The sequence below is a fragment of the Colius striatus genome, chromosome 1 (genome assembly GCF_028858725.1).
Source record: "Colius striatus isolate bColStr4 chromosome 1, bColStr4.1.hap1, whole genome shotgun sequence".
Classification (NCBI taxonomy): Eukaryota; Metazoa; Chordata; class Aves; order Coliiformes; family Coliidae; genus Colius; species Colius striatus.
In genome coordinates, this window is record NC_084759.1 from 145,786,796 (window position 1) to 145,806,414 (window position 19,619).

Here is a 19,619-nt window from a genome sequence, read left to right on the forward strand (position 1 = left end):
GTTTTTGCTCACTGCTTCTAAACCCCAAGCTAATGAGATGTGTATTTCTAAAAAACCTAAATCCAGTGACAAATCAGCCATGAAATTCCTACAGGGGTGCTGAAGTCTGTGCTGTTGTAAAATAGGTACAACAGTAAAGGGTGAATGAAGGCTTATTGCCCACAGCATGCTGTGAGAGGCATTGCAACCTGCATCTGGACATCCTTCCTCCCACCCTGTAGCAGGAACCAGCCAGAAAAACAAGGGTCAATGTTCAGGCTTGAATTCAAACCATAACATGCATTTCAAAGAACAGCATGTCCCAGAGGGTGACAGGTAGTGAGGCTGACAGCTCGTCACCCAGCATTCCTCCATGGTATGTGGGCTTCTGTTTTAATCACAGAGGCCCTGCAGCATCGCCTGCTGTACCCTACATTAAGGGTAATACCGAGACCTGAGGACATTCTTATCCAATTGTTAATCGCCAGTCGGTGGTTTGGAGGAACTGAGCTCAGCTAAAACTAAGCTGTGGGTAACTGCCCCAATCAGTCAAGGTCTAATCATTTTCCTCTAAAAATATTACATATGGCTTGATGCTGCTAACAACTGCCTGGGATCAATCATTTTGGCAAATTAAATTGTCTGTTTGGAAAGCAAGAGGCACCCAGCAGCAGGAAGAGAAAGACGGTGGCTGCAGCGTTCTCTGATGAAAGTAAAGGAGTGGGGATGCATGACTTTGAGGACAAAGTAAGGCTCTTCTCCTCTTGCCTTCCAAGCACCACAGACTTTCTTCATTCAGGTACAGAAACCATATTTTTGTGAGAAAAGAGCTACTTCATCATCTGCTGTGACTGGAGGGTGGGGGAAGATGGTACGTTCTGGTACTGGAAGCAGGCTTGGCCTGTTACAGCACTGGACAGGGGCTGAGTGTGTGATGAGACACATAAAAAAGTCTAGATAGGCCAAAAATAAACCTCTCATTCCATTTCCTTTTCTTGGGATAGTAAATGGCAGTGGGCAGCAAAGGCAATCTTTGGGTTAAAAGCAGAAGGGTAGAGCTTTGGAGAGAATAGCTTTTTGCCTTTTTTTTACCTTCACTGCCAATTTCTTTTGCTACTTTAACCTCTTTAGCCCAAACCCAAGGCATTTCTGAAAATCCCTATCAGCCACAAATTTAGTGCAGGCCAGAGTGTTCCAATTTTCACAGTACACTGCCTTCCTCAACCTCTAAAGCAGCCTTCTTTAAGGGGCCTTGAAAAGGAGGCAGCAAAACCATCTGTCATTCTCCCACTTTCAGTTCAGTAAAGCTGGAAATACTACTTCCATCACTAGTATTTCCTGCCAAGGATAAGCTCCTGGTTGCTATTATACAGATGCATGTTATTCTTACACAAGGTCCATTTTGTAGTAGAAACCTGCCACAATACAAATGGCTACACCAGTTGTGAAGCCAGCTTTGTACACAGGGTAACTTTCACATCTGCACTAGACCATCCATCACCAAGCTCCCTGGATGACCCTCAATGCCACAGAGTCCCCAAACTGGAAGAAATGAGATATTTTCTTTGCTGTATCTACTCAAAGTAGCAGACACAACTCTGTTTCCTGGATGGATTGCTGCTTCTGGGCTGTGGGGAGCAATCTCATCTGAATTGCTGGAGAAAGCTCTCGAGCTGTCTCAGGGGTGAGTTGGAGCAAGAGAAGGAGCTGAAGCCAGCAGAGGACTCATAAGCTAAAGCAGAAAGAGCTCTTTGAAGAATTCACTTTGCTGTCCAGAGGGGTTGTGGAGTCTCCTTCCTTGGAGGTCTTCAAGGCCTGCCTGGACGTGTTCCTATGTGACTTGATCTAGGTTGACCTGCTTCTGCAGGGGGGTTAGATCTCTGAAGGTCCGTTCCAACCCCTATCATTCTATGACTCTATGATTAGTGGCCCAGGGTAAAGTCAGAGCAGGGAAAGGCCCTACCTTCCAGGGGCCTATTTGGCCCCCAGGAACCAATCTCCAGGATGCTCTGGCAGACTGGTATTGCTAGGCTGAAGCTAGTGTCCCCCAATCATCAGCCTTCCTGGATTCTCTATAAATAGAGACTTTCCTATAAATGGGGCTCTATCACATAGTTGCACTCAGAAGCCATTATCACTGTTAAATGCCATCAGCCTTCCCCTAATTTACACCCATTATTGACAGATGTAATTCTCTGTTAATCTCAGAAAAAAATAGAAGGGAAGAGGCATCGTCCCAACTTCAGTAAAAACCCACACCACTGCTTTTAACCTTCTCTGCCCAGCAAGGTGCTGAACTACCAGGGGGTTCAGCTGTGGTGAAGGCAGATACATTGCGTGCAGCCCAGCACCTGACAGAGCCAAGGGACCAGACCTTTTCCAACCCTCAGGAAAGCAAATGAGCTGCACTTGGCTTTTTCTACAGAAAATATTTATTTGCAAGAAACGAAAAGCATAACATATTTTGCTACATACATGTTTAGGCTACAAAAAGCAGGTAGTCTGTTCTCTCGTAGAATCAAGCAGGTGACTTAAAAAGGAAAAGCAGCAATTTCTTTCCAGCCAGTGGACACATTTGCAGCGTGAACAATCAGGTAGGACCGCATCCAGATGACAGCACTTGTACAAAAATAGAGTGGCCATTGAGCACGCTTACACACAGCTAAACAGGCTTATGGCAAAACAACACATATCTGCAGTCAGAAGAGGCTCCTATACAGCTCACCAAGGCATTTAAGAGGGTGGGCTGCTTTTGCACCAGTACCACCGCCCTTTTAATCTTAAAATGGTTGTGTTTGCACAAACCTATACTGAATTCACATGAACAGAAGGAAAAATCAGCTGAAATGCCTCAGGGGTGTCACATGAAGAGTGACTCAGAATCACAAGGTATTGTTTTGTATGGCCCAAGGCAATGGCTTTGGCCCTGGATACTAATTTCTCTCCAGGAGGGTAACACCAGGTAATTTACATTTCGGAGGACCAGCGAATCTCAGAGAAACTGTGATGTACTGACATTTCGCTCTCTGAAAGCAAACTGCTTTCTCTCTGTTAGGGCACTGGGGCTCCTGAGGAAGGGAGATCTTTAGATCCTCTGTCAGATGACCAATGCAACAAATTGTTTTCCTTGAGCTGTCAGCTCCCAGGGTTGACTTTTTAAGGCTAAGTTACACCATTTAAAAAGGAAAAAAAAGAATAAGCAATCAAAGCTCTAATTCTTCAGAACAAAAAAATTACACCAGAAGATACAATAAAGCCTAAAGTAATAATTTTTCTTGTACCAAGCCAGAGCTGTCCTACAGATAGTCTATGCACACACAGAAAATGACGCTGCGACAGCTTTCAGTCAACAACTGCAATAGGACAGACTTTGGACAGCAATTCACACGACAGTTTTACGAGTGCTCGGTCATGTGGAATGTGAAGAGGTTTCAGAGAGAAACGCCTGGGCTTTCTGTTGCCAAGTGGAATGTGCCCTGTGTGTTCAGGTAGATGCCTTTATCTAGCGATGTGTATGACATTAAAAAAACAACTCTGCATTTTGGGGTTTGCTTTTAATTGCTCATCAAGCACACGTGCACAGATACACACACGCTCACACTCGTTGCTAACTGTCCAAATGTAGAAAGCAAGATGCCATTACATCAGCACCACTGAATTAAAATCTGAGATGGCAAAGGAAGATACGAGCTGAGTTCTGTTAAAAGAAATTGATTACTTGCACCTGCTTCCCCACCTCTCTCCCTTCTGCTCCTTTAATTACAAGCTGCTAAAGTGCAAAAGGGTTTTTACCCGCTGGTTGGAAGGGAAAATGGCATATACCATAAAGGTCAGATATCCATAAATAGGACCGCACAGAATTTAAGAGCAAGGGGAAGAGTGAAGCTAAAACAAAGGAGGAACTAATGAACCAGAGTATCACTGCTAATTTATGGAATCAAGAACTAGGAGGTTTCCCTGTGGTGCCAGGAGCCCTCTCTCCTTTCATCTTTCTGTAAAATAGGTCTACAAATCCAGCTTTCCTGTGTTTTGTTCTCATCTATTCAGTTACAGCTCTCGAAGAAAGAAGTATGAAGATGAGCTTTAGGGCAGAGAAGAGGCTACTGGTACTAAGAATAGCTGAACTGCATTTTGGCATCACAAACCCCCTGTAAGATGCACTCTTTTTGACTCTAGGAAGTCAATTCAGATATACACCTTGGTAAAGCAGGAAAAGGCCTGACATGAAAACCACCAGAAATATTAGTGATTTCCCTCTCAGTCCTGGAGTCTCCACAGGATGCTGATCATCTAAGCAATGTGGTACTAATTCGGATCCTCAACATATTCCTGAACACCCACTGTCATTTTATTGGCCGTGAGAAAGCTACAATATCCCGGCCCATTGACTGAATGCTTACATCTTATTTGGAAAGACCTTAACACATAAGCAACGTCATTCATCTGTGCCATCTCTGAAGTTGTTTAACACTATCGTACAAAGCAGCAACACATCACAGCACTAAAACTACCGATATAGGCTAGTATAACTTTTGCAGTTACAAAGTACTGACCTACCATTTCACCTTCAGAATACAAAACGTTCCCTTTCTAATTAGTGACTTGAGAAAGAAATATTTTAGTCACCAAGAGTATAAAAATACTCTGTATACTTCTGTTCTTAGCTGCGTGGGTTTTGTACAATGGCCTCTTGGCATTAGCTAGAATCTAGAGCCCAAATACTCAGTGGAAATCCCTCCCAACGTAGCAATTAGCATCATTCATCTACTTGACCTACATTCTAAATGCGTCTAGACAGAATTCACCACTGATAGTTTAGGGGGATGGAAGTGAAGGCGTGAGTTGGTCTCTTTAGTATGGAAAAAAAACCCACAACAAAGGAAAGTTTTTAGATTAATTTTCAACTTCCACATTAGAAGAATCAAGAATACACTGAGACACATTGCTACATAGAGAGATACGGAAGAGGTCCCCTTCCTGTTCATCAGATCTGCAGCCTCCAAAGGCTGGGAGAAGCACGCTGCATTGCATCAGCTGGGATCTGGCCTAAGAACCGCAGCCTATTCCATTAGTAGTCTGTGCTGCTGAAAAATATTGAATGGTACAGAGAAAATAAGAGAAATGCAGCGAAGAACTATAAATAGCCTGGGGAAACCCCCCAACATTATCTACACACTGGTAACAAGGTTAGAACTGACATGTGTCCAGTGCTTGATGCTTTTTAAATATACATATACAAAAACATAATGCCCTACATTCCTTCGTAGCTTATATCCCTAGAAGCAAAGACCTGACAGATCCAGACATGCTTTAAAGCTATAGGCCAAAAGGGACGTTTACTAGTGTATATTAAATCGTGCTGCCAGGCAGCATAACGTTACAGCTGAAGATTCAAAGGATCATTTAAGTCCTCTAGTGGAAATGGAAATTAAGTAGCACATAAGGCCTTGACCTGCTCTGTCCATACACGCACATTATTCTACAGCACCAAGTCTGTCATCACTGGAAAGTCCACTGGCAGAAGGTGAAGACCTCAAGTAATACAGCTGAACTAATAAAAAGCACTTGGACTGGCATCCTCCCCAAATATCCCCCACTCCGCCTTCCCCATGCCCTTGGCACAGAGCGCACACAGCCACTGCTCTACGCGGCCTACAGCACCTCAGCAGTCCCCCTTGGGTCATGTCTGGCCTGCCTTGGCCTGCTGAGCCGGGCAGAGCACCTGCGAGGTCCTGCCTCCTCCCTGCCCCTGCCAGGGAACCTAACACACCATAAACTGCCTTGGGACAGGCAGCTCCTTGGCAGTAACAACTCGGGACAGACAGCTCCTGTGGGCAGGAGATGACAGGAGATTCTCTGGCCTCTAGTATCTAGCAGAGAAACCTGTTCTACTAAGGCACTTGAAGGAAAATGATCACAAATATACTCAGGCAAAACAAAGATTTTCCCTATTATAAAGCAGTAATATTTAATATAATAAACCCCCAAGTGACGTGTGTGATAGGACAAGAGATTCCCCAAAATAATACCTAGAAGTAATTTAAAGGATTGCCCAAATTAAGGTTGCACACATAGACTATCAGAGACAAGAAAATTGATATGGTCATACTGTCTGATGAATTAATTCAGAGGCCTGACTGAGACCATGGTGAGTAGATGAAAACATGACTATCTCCCAGTCAGATTTGAACCAATATGCCCAAATTCAACAAACAGAAGGACAACGCTTGAATGGCGACTAGTGCGGTAGGATTCGGAGAGGAGAGGGATTGCTTGGGTTTTGCAAAATGGCCTGTCTTTTAAGTATTGAGAATTAAACCAGTTTTGATTTTCATACAGTGAAGTCAGCTGTATCTGCAGTGGGAAGTGATCCATTGAACTGGCAATGGCCATGAGCTCAGGCAGAGCAGCCTCCTACTTATGCACAGTGCAAACTGCAAGACTAATAAAAGCAGTGTGGTGCTCGAGAGCTTGAGGCCTCTTTTGCAGAAGACTTAACCATCCAGTTGCCCTAAAAACTGTCAAACTGGATGCTCTGAAAAAAAAAAAAAAGATCATTTAAGGAATTTTCTGAGCTATGGCCTTGCCCACTTACACTGACCAGCCGTAACAAAAGGGTCAGTCCCAGCTTTTTCCTGTTACTTTGCTGACCTCCAGTGGCTGAGCAAACCAGCCATCTCTTGTGGCACCCACCAGTGTTCAATATTTATGTGAAGTCTTAAATAGCTTAAAAAAAACTCACACACACAAAAGTTCTTGGTGGACACTGGAATGATTAAGAGGACTCAGCAGAGAAAAGGGAAGGGAAAAGAGACTTTAGGGAGGAGACTGACCCATGCTAAGAAGAAGAGAACGCTTGCAAAATAGACTACAACAGCATTTCTCTTCTCATTGCCACCAAGGATAAAATAATAGAGGCACTTGCATATAAGAATAGGGCATTACCTAGAAAGCACATCTGTACAGCGAAACTCATTACTAGCTCATGGAGTCAGGCACACGTTTCACCGTCACTAACGTGAAACACCTTAAAATGGCATTGTGAGGACTGATCCACAGCCTCCTGTAATTCACCAAACTCTTTCCATTCATTTCACTGAGTTTTGAGTCATGCCTGAGAGCAGCAAATAGGATATCGAAGGAAGAAAGTCTAAGGAGAATGAAGAACAAGAAGGAGCTGCTCTGGCAGCTGCTGTAATAAAATACAAATCAAATATTTTACAAAATAGAATACTTGCAGGAAATATCTACTGTACATGGTAAAAAATTACTTGTAAGGCTAGGTTAGTTTTTCCCTTATTTATCATTAGGAAAAAAGAAATAAAAGAAAAAAAGAGTTCCAAAATTCTTTATTCTTTTTAAAATTGACTTCTGGTAAACTGTAAAGTAGCTATGCTGGCCTGCTGAATTAGGATTTTCACGTTAAATCCATCCTCAGTGGAGTCTGATTGCCCTTTTGTAGTGACCAAATAAAACCCTGCTCAAATCCTGGGGTAGGTTCAACTGTGCCACTACAAGGACAAACTGCAAGAAGCAAAGGCACAATCAGGCTACTGAGAGAGGGGGAACCCTTCAAGGCAACAGCTACATGGGACAAGGAGATAAAAACTGCAGGGAGAAGTATACTGAAGCAGGATCAGGTCTGAACACTGCTCTTGGCTTTTCCACTGAACTCGAGCCAGTCACTTCACCTCCTTGTGTGTCCATCTTGCTCCTCTTTTACTTTGTCTTCTGCTTACATACTTAACTCCTCAGGTCAGAGGCTGTGCGTAGCCTAGGCTACCTGTAACCCATCTCTCCAGCTAAGCAGTTGGTCTAAGATCACATCTTTGGAAAAGGAGGTTAAGAGGATGCTATGACACATGGCCCTATTTTAGGGCAACTCAAGTTTGGGGGAAGGGAACATGTGTTCAGTGATATTTGTGAGTCCAGTTTCAGAGTTTGCCCAGACCACTTGCCAGGTTAGGGAACCTCGACTCGTCGTGACTGCCTGAACAAAATTTTGCAGAGCTAATAAATACTATTTACAACAGTAATAGGAAGATGGCAAGGAAAGGAAAACACTTGACAGTCTGAGACCAAGTCTACATAAGAAATTCCATCCATGCACCTAGAAGCCAATAAATAAAATCCATATGGTCCCCTCAGGAGGCACTTCTGGTTTAAGCCTTACATTGATTTAGTTTTCTGGGAAGGAACTGATATAGGCTAAACAGATTAGCCTTAAGCAGACTAAAGGATATCCATCCAAAACATTGCATAAATTTAACAGAACCTGCTTTCTAAACAGATTTAGTTAAACTAACTAATTCTCCCTCACAAAGCGTGACAAGGCAGCAACTGGTCTTTGCTTGAATTCCACAAGGGTAGAAGCAGTAGGGAAGCCTACCAGGACTGCTTTCCAGCCAGAGAGAAACCTACCCTACTAAATGATAAAGAAGCTGGAGAGGAGAAGAGAAAGAGTCAGGGGAGGATAATTTGGCATCATCATTGCCCACCCCTCCTTCTGTCTGTGCTGTTAACTCAGCAATTTCAGGGCCCTTTCTTGTCCCTTCGGAAGGAGGCTACACGTGTGCTTCTCAATTCCCCTAAAAGGCTCAAGTGCTGTAGACCAGTAGGCATGAAGCTGTGGATAGATTCTGAACAGCATCGTGCTGCATCTCCTCTTTCTCTCCTATCACCCACATGCTCCCATCGATTTTGCACATGTCACTCTCACAGAATGTCTTTGTGCTCAGATTAGGATGTGTGCACGCACACATCCACCCACCAGTCACCGGCACACTGCTGGCATCTGGCATCATCTGCCATCATAATTCAATCCTGCCCTTGCAGTAGCAGACAGAAAAGGAATAAAAGCAAAGACAGGGACTGTGTGTGAAGTGAGGAAGGGAGTTACAAAGACAAGAAATCCCATCTGCAGTCACAGCCTCACCAATCAATGCAGAAGTTGAACTCTCTCTCTTTTGTGCTTTGGTTCACTGAGGATGACAAGTAGGGGGACTTTGGTTGAAAATATGTGGGAAAGAGGAAAGTCAAGAAAAAAGGCCTTTTTTATTTTTAAGAGGTGGCATTGACTCTTCTATCTATTTCAATTATCTTCAGTGTTTCATTTCCTTCGAGTTCAGAGTTGACTCTGCAGGGAACAAAAAAACAAAGCAACAAAGGTTAATGCTAACAGTCAGTCATTTTTAAAAGTGCATATCCTGCTTGAATTGGCTAATGCTAAAAAGGCACTCAGTATTTACCAGTTACTTGTCAGTTGGCATATGGTAACACACCAAATTAGTCATCTGGTTGGCCCTAGGTATAACCTTGACACGAGCTCAGAAGGCACGCTTGGGGTGACATGGCTCATCCTAGCCCTCAGAATAGCACACTTCCAAACAAAACCCCTCTCTCCAGTGTTTGTTGTGCTTGCTGTTGCTTTTTAGCAGAGATCGAGACCTGGGCCAGCAGGACAGTGTCAGGACAAAAAAAAAAGCAGAGTGGAAAGAAAACTGCACACATGTATTTAAGCCAGTGCATCTCTTTCTCTGCAGAGGCCTCAAAACCTTAAATTTATCCTAAAAAAAGTAAGATGAAGGAGCTCTGTGTTCAGTAGCTCAGATAACTTTACAGGTCTGTCTCTTAAGACTGAGTCCTGCAAACTTTCAACGGTAATGCTTTAGTAATATCACTGCTGTGAGAAGCTCCAGCTCTTCACACCTTGACCTCATAGAAAGCCCAGTGAGTCACAGCCTCACACTTCCACGTAACTGGCAAAAGCTTATTCCTCTTGGAGACACGGAAGTGCTTAAAGTGGGTAGGCACAACTAAGAGGCTTACAGGGGTTAGGTTTCTGGAAGAAGCACTGAGTTTGGTAGCTGTATCACAACAATATTTTTACAACCACTTCTCCAGAGTAATGACAACTTTGTCTACAAGCTCTGTGGATAGAGACCAAACTCTTCCTTTATGTTTCACAGTGCCCAGGACAGCTGAGGCCTTTGTCTTACTGCTGGCCTCCAGGCACAAACGGCAGCAACGGGTATGACCAGCACCCCACTCTGCACTCACCTGTGCTGCTGCAGGCCCAGCAGCACTGATTTCTCCAGCCTCGTCTCATTGGCTATTGTGAACTGCATGATATCATCCTGCTGTGTGCCTGGCATGGCTGCCAGTGACAGTGCTGGGTACTTGGAGGTGTCTGCTTGCCTGTCATTGCGATCTGCAAAGGAGATCGGGCTTGACGACTCCTCCACTTGGTGAGACTCCTCATAAATTAGCAGGCTCCTTGACCTCACTGCATGCAAAGACAAAAGGCAAAAAGAGAATGAGAAACAGGCAGCTCAGAGAATTTCCCTGGTCATTTCAGGAAATTGAAAATATCAGAGCAAAACTAAAGCTGTAAAGGTCTTTTCCTTTTATAGTGATTAACTGGTAATTTGATAGCTGAGGAAAGATACCACAGCATCAGTCCAGGTAGGGACCAAAAAAAGCTCTAAATTATTCCCAAAACTAGAACAAAATGAATATAAGTTGAAAGCAACCAGTTTACCATAGGTATGTAACACTAGCAGTTACTCACTCAGTCCTTGGACTCTTTAGTTAACACTGGTAAAGGAAACACCAGCTGATATCCATTGCACATTTTAACAGCATGAACATTTGCTACCAAGTAGAAATCCTGCCACCTTTTACAGACCACTAGCTTTAGTTCCACAGCAAGAAACAAAACTGCTTTAAACAGAAATACCAACAAGGGTAGTGGGGAAAAGGCTCTGTCCATGTTTATGATGCCTGCTGCCATCAGCATAGCTTGCCAAACCATCCTTCTTGAAAAGCACAGATAAAGAGTGACAGGGAGCTTCTGGATAGAGTCCAGCACAGGGTCACTAAGATGATCAGGGGACTGAAACATCTTTCTTATGAGGAAAGGCTGCAGGAACTGGGGCTGTTTAGTCTGGATAGGATAAGGGCATCTCATTAATATTTACAAATATGTAAATTGCGGATCTCAGTAGATTGGGACATCACTTTTTCTATTGTATCTGGTGACAGGACAAGGGGTAATGGGATGAAGCTGGAACACAAAAAGTTCCATTTAAACATAAGGAAAAACTATTTTACTGTTTGGGTGAGAGAGCCCTGACACAGGCTGCCCAGGGAGGGTGTGGAGTCTCCTGCTCTGGAGGTTCTCAGAACCCACCTGGATGCACTTCTGTGTGACCTGATCTAGGTGGACCTACTTTGGTGGGGGGGTTGGACTAGATGATGTCTAAAGGTCCCTTCCAACCCCTACTATTCTGTGACTTTCTATTATTTCTATTTTCTATATAAAAGAATGGCCAGCTAAGGAGCAGAAAAGCAAGAGGTGCTTGAGAGCGGGTTAGGGGTGACAAACAAATGTCGAAGCACAACCAAGCAAGGAGCAAGACTGAGATAGCTGTCACTTACCGATGGAGTCTGTGTAGGACTCTGGAGAGGAATGTTGCCTGGGCAACACCATCTTTGTGGCAGAAGGATACGGCCCATAGCTCTGAGAGAAACTGCCAAAAACTACCGCAAAGCACAGCACCACCATCTGGCAAGGGGAGGATGCAGAAGAGGTAAGTGCACGGGCTCTTGACCCATGCAGTCACATCAAAATGAGCAATCAACACAACGCAGATACCATGCTTTTTCAAAACAAATCCTTCGAGGCTATTTTCATCACTATGTACAGTGTCTCTTAGCAAAGGCACATATACAATCAAAGTTCAGTGTTTTAAAGGGCAGATTTCAGTGCCAGAGTTTGTTTTCCATGTCTGCCACCGTTTTGGCGTCTTGCTTTATTTACTCCCAAAGTTGAAAAGCAGATACAGCCTCTGAGTGTGCTTTACGGATACCATTGGGAATTTCCAAGGTTATTTGTGCTGCTGGCCCCAGGCTTGCTTTAAAGTGACAGAGAGGCTAGCAGCCTAAGAGAACAACTTAGGCCTTTAAAATAAGGTCCATCAATTTATAGTGCTAACATGAAAAGACCTTGCTGGCTGAGTGCAAGGAGGGAAAAGTCTCATTCTAATACTTTTCTTAGCCTGACCACTGTTACTGAAATAGGGCAGAGGTCGATTTACAGCCTTAGTCATATTTTTATTTGGATGACCTAGTTTATTTTGACTGGTATCAAAAGAACTGTGCATCAAAGGTCACCCTCATTTTCATTTTACAACCCTAGATGCCATTTCTCACGTATGAGACTGTAGAAAATAACAGGTCACTCATAAGAGCAGTACTCCTTCTCTCATCACTGCAGCACCCAATCAAAAGCATAGGCCCAGTCTTCTCCAGAATGGGATGCCTTCCCACAATCACTAATCTTCATCAGCCAGAAACCTCATTTACGTCAAAATTAATTGTTAAATTACAAAGAGAAGTTTCCCAATATGACAGTTTGTAAGTGAGGGGCTTTTCAGAGCAAGGGGGGTGCCTTTGAGCAGTGGAAAGAAATTACCTTTCCCTTGCAACTCCCAGCTTTAGGGGACACTCACCATGAGACAGGTCCCTGTCTGTGTGCTAGCTGCCTTACATGAACGGGACACTTTCCCAGCAACCACGGCTTGGAGTCTCTGCAACTGCTGCAGAAGTGTTCTGGAATGAAAAAAACAACAGAAAAGCATCACACACACTGCTCTACTTGCTGATTAAATAGGTTTTGTGCTTCAGATTCCTCACCTAGCAATATCAGAGCATTTACAACAAGGCACCGAAAGTTCTCTCCCTGAAGTTAGGAGCAAGGAATATTTTTTAATTTTTACAAGGTTTTTACATGTATCAACACTGCAACTTTCAAAAACATCTTTTCCCTTCCTTCAACTGATGTCCCTGAACAATTTCTTCTTTAATACATCCAGAAAGCTCTCAGAAACAAAAATTGTGTTTTCAGCGTTTCTACAAGAAACAGGTCTGGTAAGTGTAAGAACAAACTGCACTACATGCAAGTCACTGGATGCATATACAACCCGATTTTATGTTAAATGGGAAACCATCTCCAAGTATGATACAGGGTTTTCACAGCAGATTTCATTTTGTTTTCATGAAAGCTTTTTAACAGACAAGGAGTAACCTAAATGCCTGTCCTCGACACAAATATAGCACAACTTTGTATCAGAATGTTAAATTTGCTGTTTGTTTTCAACTTGGCTTTTCACCTCTGTAAGTCTCACAATTTGTTGTGGAGGATAACCCCCCAAAAACTCCAGGCAACAGCTGTGACGTCAAATGCTAAAGCAAGAGGCAAGGTCGGGATGTCAGAGAAAATAGAAGGATTATTTTAAGATCAAACTGGCTAAAAGCTAATTGTAGGACAGACCCAGAGGTGCCTTCACAGCTCAATATACACTGGTCTGCCTATTATTATAGATTTTTTTAATCATCGGTGCTCATTGCTAATTAGGGTTTAATGAATTCAAGGACTTCAGGAATGCATTCTGAAATGAGCACAAGCCATGCTCGCAGCACAGATTTATGTGGGCCAGCAGAGCCTTCTCAACTTACAAAGAAAGGATGTCTCACATGCTCCTGAGAGCATGGTTTATTCTGCCACTTGGTACTTAAAAAAGAAAGCGATTCGTCTAATCCAGTCCTTGATTCACTATTGGACAGACCACAGACACATTAAGAGATGAAAACCCTGTCTATCATGCAAGTGAGACCATCTGAATCCCCTCCTTCCTTCCGCATCTCTTCCCAGTTCCTCCTCACACCCACCACATGGCACAGGGTTCACAATGACTTACATACATGATATATATCATTTTCCAGCACAGAATGTGCAGCATAAAAAGTATTCCCACCATATGCCACGGTTTTGTTATACAGTAATGCCTTTTTAACCCTGCAGTTTCTGTGCTATTACAGAAGGCTAAATCTTTCCCCTGATTTTTAGGCCTGAGTCACTGGGCTCGACACAGAACTGCAGAGCTAGGAGAAAGGATCTCTCCTCCTCCCCAGCTCGGGGGCTGGCAGCAGCAGCAGCCTTGAAATGCTGATCATTCCTGCCACTCTTTGTGGAGGCGTCAATGAGAAAACAGCTAATGGCTGGTGAGGAAATCAACAGAGAAGAGGCAACTCTCCTCATTTTGCTCAACTCTGCCTTTTTGTGTCCAATTTGAAAAACCTGCTGGGCAGAGTGGGCCCAGAGATATGACTCCAAAACACTCTCTTTTTGGAAAGTATCATTAGACAGGTATTCTGAGATCTGCTATACACAGAGGAAGATTCACCTCCCATCTTATTTACCAACTACTTTCATATAAAATGTTTTTCTTCCCCAGGTAGTCTATTTATCTGCTTGAGCAGAGGTCCTGATGACTTCTCAAAGGACAAGGACTCAGTGTGGGGAGTTGATAGGCTACAGGTGTATTTTCAAATCCAAAGTAAGAGCACGAAACAAGTTTGTTCATTCACAGATGATGCCAGTTTACTCTGCTACTGTCGAAGTGGGGCACTTCTTGGAGCTTTTGTTCTCTATTTGAATCTGGAATAGCAGAAAACTGGATTCTGAAGTCAAAAGATCTCTTTTCCCACCACCACCACCAACAAAAAAAAGCTGCCTTCATTGTTCCGGATGGCGGCAGGGATGATCTGGACTAAGAGGGAAATGGAGCAGGTCTCTGCTCTGCTGAAAGGGGACTTAACACTAAACTAAGATGCTCCCTCTAAATAGCAGCAGGAAGGCCACAAACACTTTTAGTGAAACTCACTGCCTAGGGCTAAGTCCTAACAGGAGAAAATTCCATCCCAAGGCAGCGTGCATAAGGGGGTTTGCACCCACAGGGATTATTTTCACTGTGTCTGACACATTTCCCAGTGATATTCAATTAGAGGGTCACCTCCGTAGGAGGTGTGAACGTGCTTTCACGCTTTTCTCTGCCAATGGAAGCACCTCATAGGAAAGCTGCAAAGTGACTGAAGACTCCTGCTCTCCCTTCCACACTGCCAGACAATTCACTCTGCCTGGGATGTCTCATTTTCATGTGCACTTTCACATATTCATCTTCATAAGAGCCTCTTCACTACCAAAGTAAAGAACAAGTCAAGGCTTCTGTTCTGCTTTCAGTGACACTTTGATTAAAGAGAGAAAATCTGTCACTCCAGGACGCCTGGGAGCCTGTCTCAATTCACTGTTTATGTCGAAAATCCAACTTTGATTTAAACAAAAAAAAAGACAGAGTCTAGGAGACACCAAACACTGCTTATTTTGATCATGACTTTTTAGATAATTTATCTACTTTGTGAGGAACAAAACCTGATTTTCATAAGAGACAGAAAAAATATTCTGTCTTCCAACTCTATACACAGATTGCTTCTCTGCCTGTCCTATTCGCTGGAAAGAGAGCACATCCCAAGGTAAGGTTTTTACTGAAAGATCAGAATGTATCAAAGTAGGAAAAAATCACTATTTTTCCTCATTTGAAGTCCAGCAAGTTTTCAACAAAGATGTTTCAGCATTAAAAAAACCCACTGTCCTGCTGCTTTGAAAACAAAAGAGTTGCTCCAGGGCTGCCACACTTTGTCAACTATTATAAGGGTGGTCTGAAAAGAAGTGCAAGATATCTCATCGCAAATTAAATCCAGATCCTTGACTCCTTGAAAACGACTTGGTAAAATGACTTTACCACTCTCACATAAAGGAACCACCAAGCAAATCGGTGAAGCCTGGCAGCTTTGGTGTTGATAAACCTTTGGTGGGTCAGACTGATATGCAACTTGATTTTTAGATGACTGGGAAATGTAACAAGTTTCAGCAGGAGCATGAGAAATGAAAGAACATCCCAATTGTATTTATAATGCCATTACCTTTTAGGTGCTTCTCAGAGTGCAGATTTGCACAACTTGTTATTCATTACTTCATGGGAGCAACCCTAGCAGCTACTTGCATGCATGTGTAACACTCTCAGTCATATGCTAATTGGATCCTATGTCTATAATTTCTCCAGAAAAAGGGATCATCAATACATTTGTAATAGAGACTCAACAGAAGTGAAAAGTAAACGTGCTTCTCATATGTCACACACAGTACTAGATGTCTCAATACAGTCTTTAAGCCTAAATAGCCATGGCTCCCACCTAGACAACACTGGTGTCCATATTCAAGCATTCTGAACCATTCCTCTCTCAGCTGCAGACCATAGTCAATCCCTTAGATCACTGCTGGTACTGCCTTCGATCCCTAGTGCCCAGATCTGGGTGGATCAAACCTTCTTGTGACTGGGACAAGACAGTCCAGTTCTTGGTGCCAGCTGCTTCTCACACCCTTTGCTTTCTAAGACAGCAGTTTAGACATTCAGATGTTCAGACCACATGTTCAGATGCTACAGAAACCAATGGGAATGTGGCTCACTTGCGGCGACGAGACAAAACAGATATGTGTGTAATAATGTGTTCCCTTACTTTTAAGAAAACTGCCTAGAAAGGAACTTGGATAGGTTTCTTTTAAAAGACTGAGCCACATAAATTAGGAGAGGAAACATATGCTAGTGTTCTAATACGAAAGATGCCAAAAATGCTGCAGTCACCCACTCAGAGTAATGAAATTTAACAACTCCCCTGCATCTTGATCCCCAGCCTCCTGCCTTGCCTTTTAAGATGCATGAATATCAAGGGAGATGCTTCTGGATGCCAATTTTTTGACCACACTTGCACCTTTTGCTTTATATCTTTGCAGATCCAGAATTTCAGGCTTCCCCTTCTTCTAAGGGGAAGATTCTTCTAAATTTTGTCATTTTACTGAGAATAATGTAGAACATTTTTACTAGAAGAAATCCTAGTGATTCCATGCTTTGGAGATAGATTTTGAAATGCAAGCAGGGTTTCCCTGAAGTCTTAGGTATGTATCTGTGCAAATGTGTTCTATATATAGAATAACATGCTCTAAAAAGCTGAGTTCACATACTGAAAGGAAACCCTGCTGTTCAACAGTTGCTTGTTTTGGAAATCGCCCTTCAGTTCCTCTCAAGTCCAGGCAGACTATAAAAACATTATACCAATCGACATCACACACATGTGCATGAACTTTTATGTAGCCCAATTTTCCAACGAGGTAAAAAACCAACTTTGTCTTCATCTACACGTGAACACTTCTACATGTAATGACAGCTCTTATTTTCCTGTTACCTTTCTTCCTCTTACAGTTTTTCACCACAAAAGAACAGCCTTAATGTTTGTAGACCTACTTTTAGACAACACTTTCAAATGTCGTCTTCATTTTTTGCTGTGATGAACACCCTACATTGCAACTGAAGTCAACCGAGGCTCTGTGTTGGGCATTCTAAATAAGATACATGTGTTTATGACTCTCTACTGGGTGCTTTGAGAACTGAAGTCACGGACATGTACATTTGGGTATCCAAGAATGAACTGACACTGTGTAATTTTGGCTGTCACTGCTTTGAACTTCGATTCTTGACTATACGTAGGAGATGGAATTACCAGCTACAGGACAGTGGGCAGACAAGTTCTCAAATATATGAACAGTTTCTAAGTGCCACAACAAAGCTCTGGGCAAATATCAATGAGAAAAACAGACATTTTGAATTCACTGTAGCAAATGGAGAAATTAAATGAGCCTGGAATCATCCTCTGAATGAGATAGTTGCACAATTGTACACTAAGAAAGGAAGGTGTCCCTTCGGGGTTAAGGTGAAAAAAAACCATAATGTGGTACGTTACATCATTCAAGCTTGATGACAGCAGATACTTTTAGAAATTTCTCAGTACTTCAACTTGATGCCTCAACAGATTTTAGATACAGTTTGTATCTAAATAGCAAAAAACAGCATTGCCATGAACTAAAAAAATTTCTGTGCACAGGGTCAGGAACGTCTACTTCTCTGCAGGAGATTACAAATCGATATCAATGCTATTGCAGAGGGAAGAAAACAACACAACCCATCCCACATGCCCAAAGTACGAAGAATTTGAAGATTACATCTCTTAGCTAAGTAGTTTTAATGCATTTAGTAGCGTGAGAACATTTAAATCATCAAATAATAGAGAGGATGCTAAAGGTCCCATCTAAAAGGACAGACAAAGCTGTTCTCGTGACTGCAACAAGTCAGAGATGAAAACAGCTGGCCAAATTTAGCTGATGTGGGGAGAATAACTCCCTAGAGCAGCTGGCTTTAGCACCTCCTGGGACAGAAAACCCTACTCTACACCTACAGAACAATTTCAAGCTCTTTTATGTAAAACCCTGGAGGAAGATATAAGAGGCACAGAAATGGCTTGGCTCTCTTCAAACAAGCAGCAGATGTCTTTATGCATGAGCAGTGTGTGGGAGACACTCTCCAGCAAATTACAGTGCTAGAGGGTCTGGCTCCATGAAATTAGAGATTGGATCTGGAGATTAGAAACAACACATGCCACTCAATTAGCAATACACTGGCTGCCAGACAAGCTCTAGGGCCATTTTCCATGACCATGGGTGTTACCTTTAAAACTCAGCTCCCAGACTTTGGTGCCACCATCATGTTCAATGGTAATATTCAACCATCACTACAAATACCACCTCTAACTACAAGGTGTTCACAGTGGGTTCATCAAATACCTACTGATTGGAATTTGCCATCAGTAGAGAGCACATTGAGCACAAGCCACGAGTGACACTCCACTCTCAATTAACATCTCAGCTATTCAACATTTTCTACCATGAGTCCTTTGAGAAAGACACCGAGTCACTCATATCTTCAGAAAAGACGGAAGAGTAGTTGATTTTCCTTCTCCAACGGAAGGAAATTCTGGGGTGTGAGATGGTTAGAAGGGTGGACAATAATTGCAATGACATTCAGTAGTCCAGAAGGAACTAATAATGACTCTTGAGTTTCAGCACTGAAATTTCTGTAAGCGTCATGTTCCAGGTCAAGGTCTTCTCTCAAAACACTCTTTCACTAAAAGACAATTTTCAGAGTTGTGCTGAAGGGGTTTTTTTTTATGTATCACTCATTCCATTTTCTTGGGCAGTAGAAGAACTCAAAGAAGAGTGCTAAAAGGTTTCTCAAGCACATCACAGGCTAGGGAGACAGCTGAAGACCTGACATCACACTGCAGTTATGATTACTGGCCTTCCCTATCCTTCTTTGACATTAGCCACATCAGACTCAGCCACTGTTTACATTTCAACTGATCTCTTCACTTCCAGATTTTCCCTTTTCACTGTAATATCATATTACAGTTTTGTTTTATTCCCTTCATACCCTACCTGTTAGTATTCTCCAGGACTTCAACCTTCTTACGCAGCTCACTATTTTCATTTGAACAGGTCTCAACTCTGGAGACAGCATAAAGGAAGAAAGAGGAATGTAAAGAAATTAGTCATTTCCTAAAGAAATTGTAGAACAAACCAAACTTGCTTTCACAGACAGATCTACAGCCTTGCCGACATTTAATGAAAATGTACACCATTTAACTTTTGTCATTGTCTTTAATCACACTTCACAGTGCAAAAGACATCACAAAAGACACTGCTAGATAGGGAGCACCTGCTTACAGTGCTCAGCTATGTTTCAGTAGGTGCAGCTAACAGAACTCCTAAGAAGACAAACATGACCATGCAGGATAGCTTCAAGAAGGAAAAAGGGAAAGGGAAACAGCTTTGCTATCAGTATGCATTTGGTGGA

General features: G+C 42.8%; 1 protein-coding gene across 4 annotated transcripts in view; it reads right to left on the reverse strand.

Annotated features, from left to right (window-relative positions):
* Positions 1-2,388: 2,388 nt before the first annotated feature.
* CREB3L2 (cAMP responsive element binding protein 3 like 2) overlaps positions 2,389-19,619 on the reverse strand; it is an 83,315-nt gene continuing 66,084 nt past the window's right edge. For 3 of the 4 annotated variants that reach the window (XM_062010765.1, XM_062010755.1, XM_062010772.1), the window contains 5 exons: positions 19,202-19,270; positions 12,492-12,591; positions 11,419-11,545; positions 10,039-10,264; positions 2,389-9,115 (listed from right to left, as the gene is read on the reverse strand). In XM_062010765.1, the coding sequence (XP_061866749.1) occupies positions 9,040-9,115; positions 10,039-10,264; positions 11,419-11,545; positions 12,492-12,591; positions 19,202-19,270 (598 nt within the window). In that variant the 3' untranslated portion in view covers positions 2,389-9,039. The remainder of the gene's footprint in view (positions 9,116-10,038; positions 10,265-11,418; positions 11,546-12,491; positions 12,592-19,201; positions 19,271-19,619) is intronic. The other variant, XM_062010781.1, reaches the window with a different exon arrangement.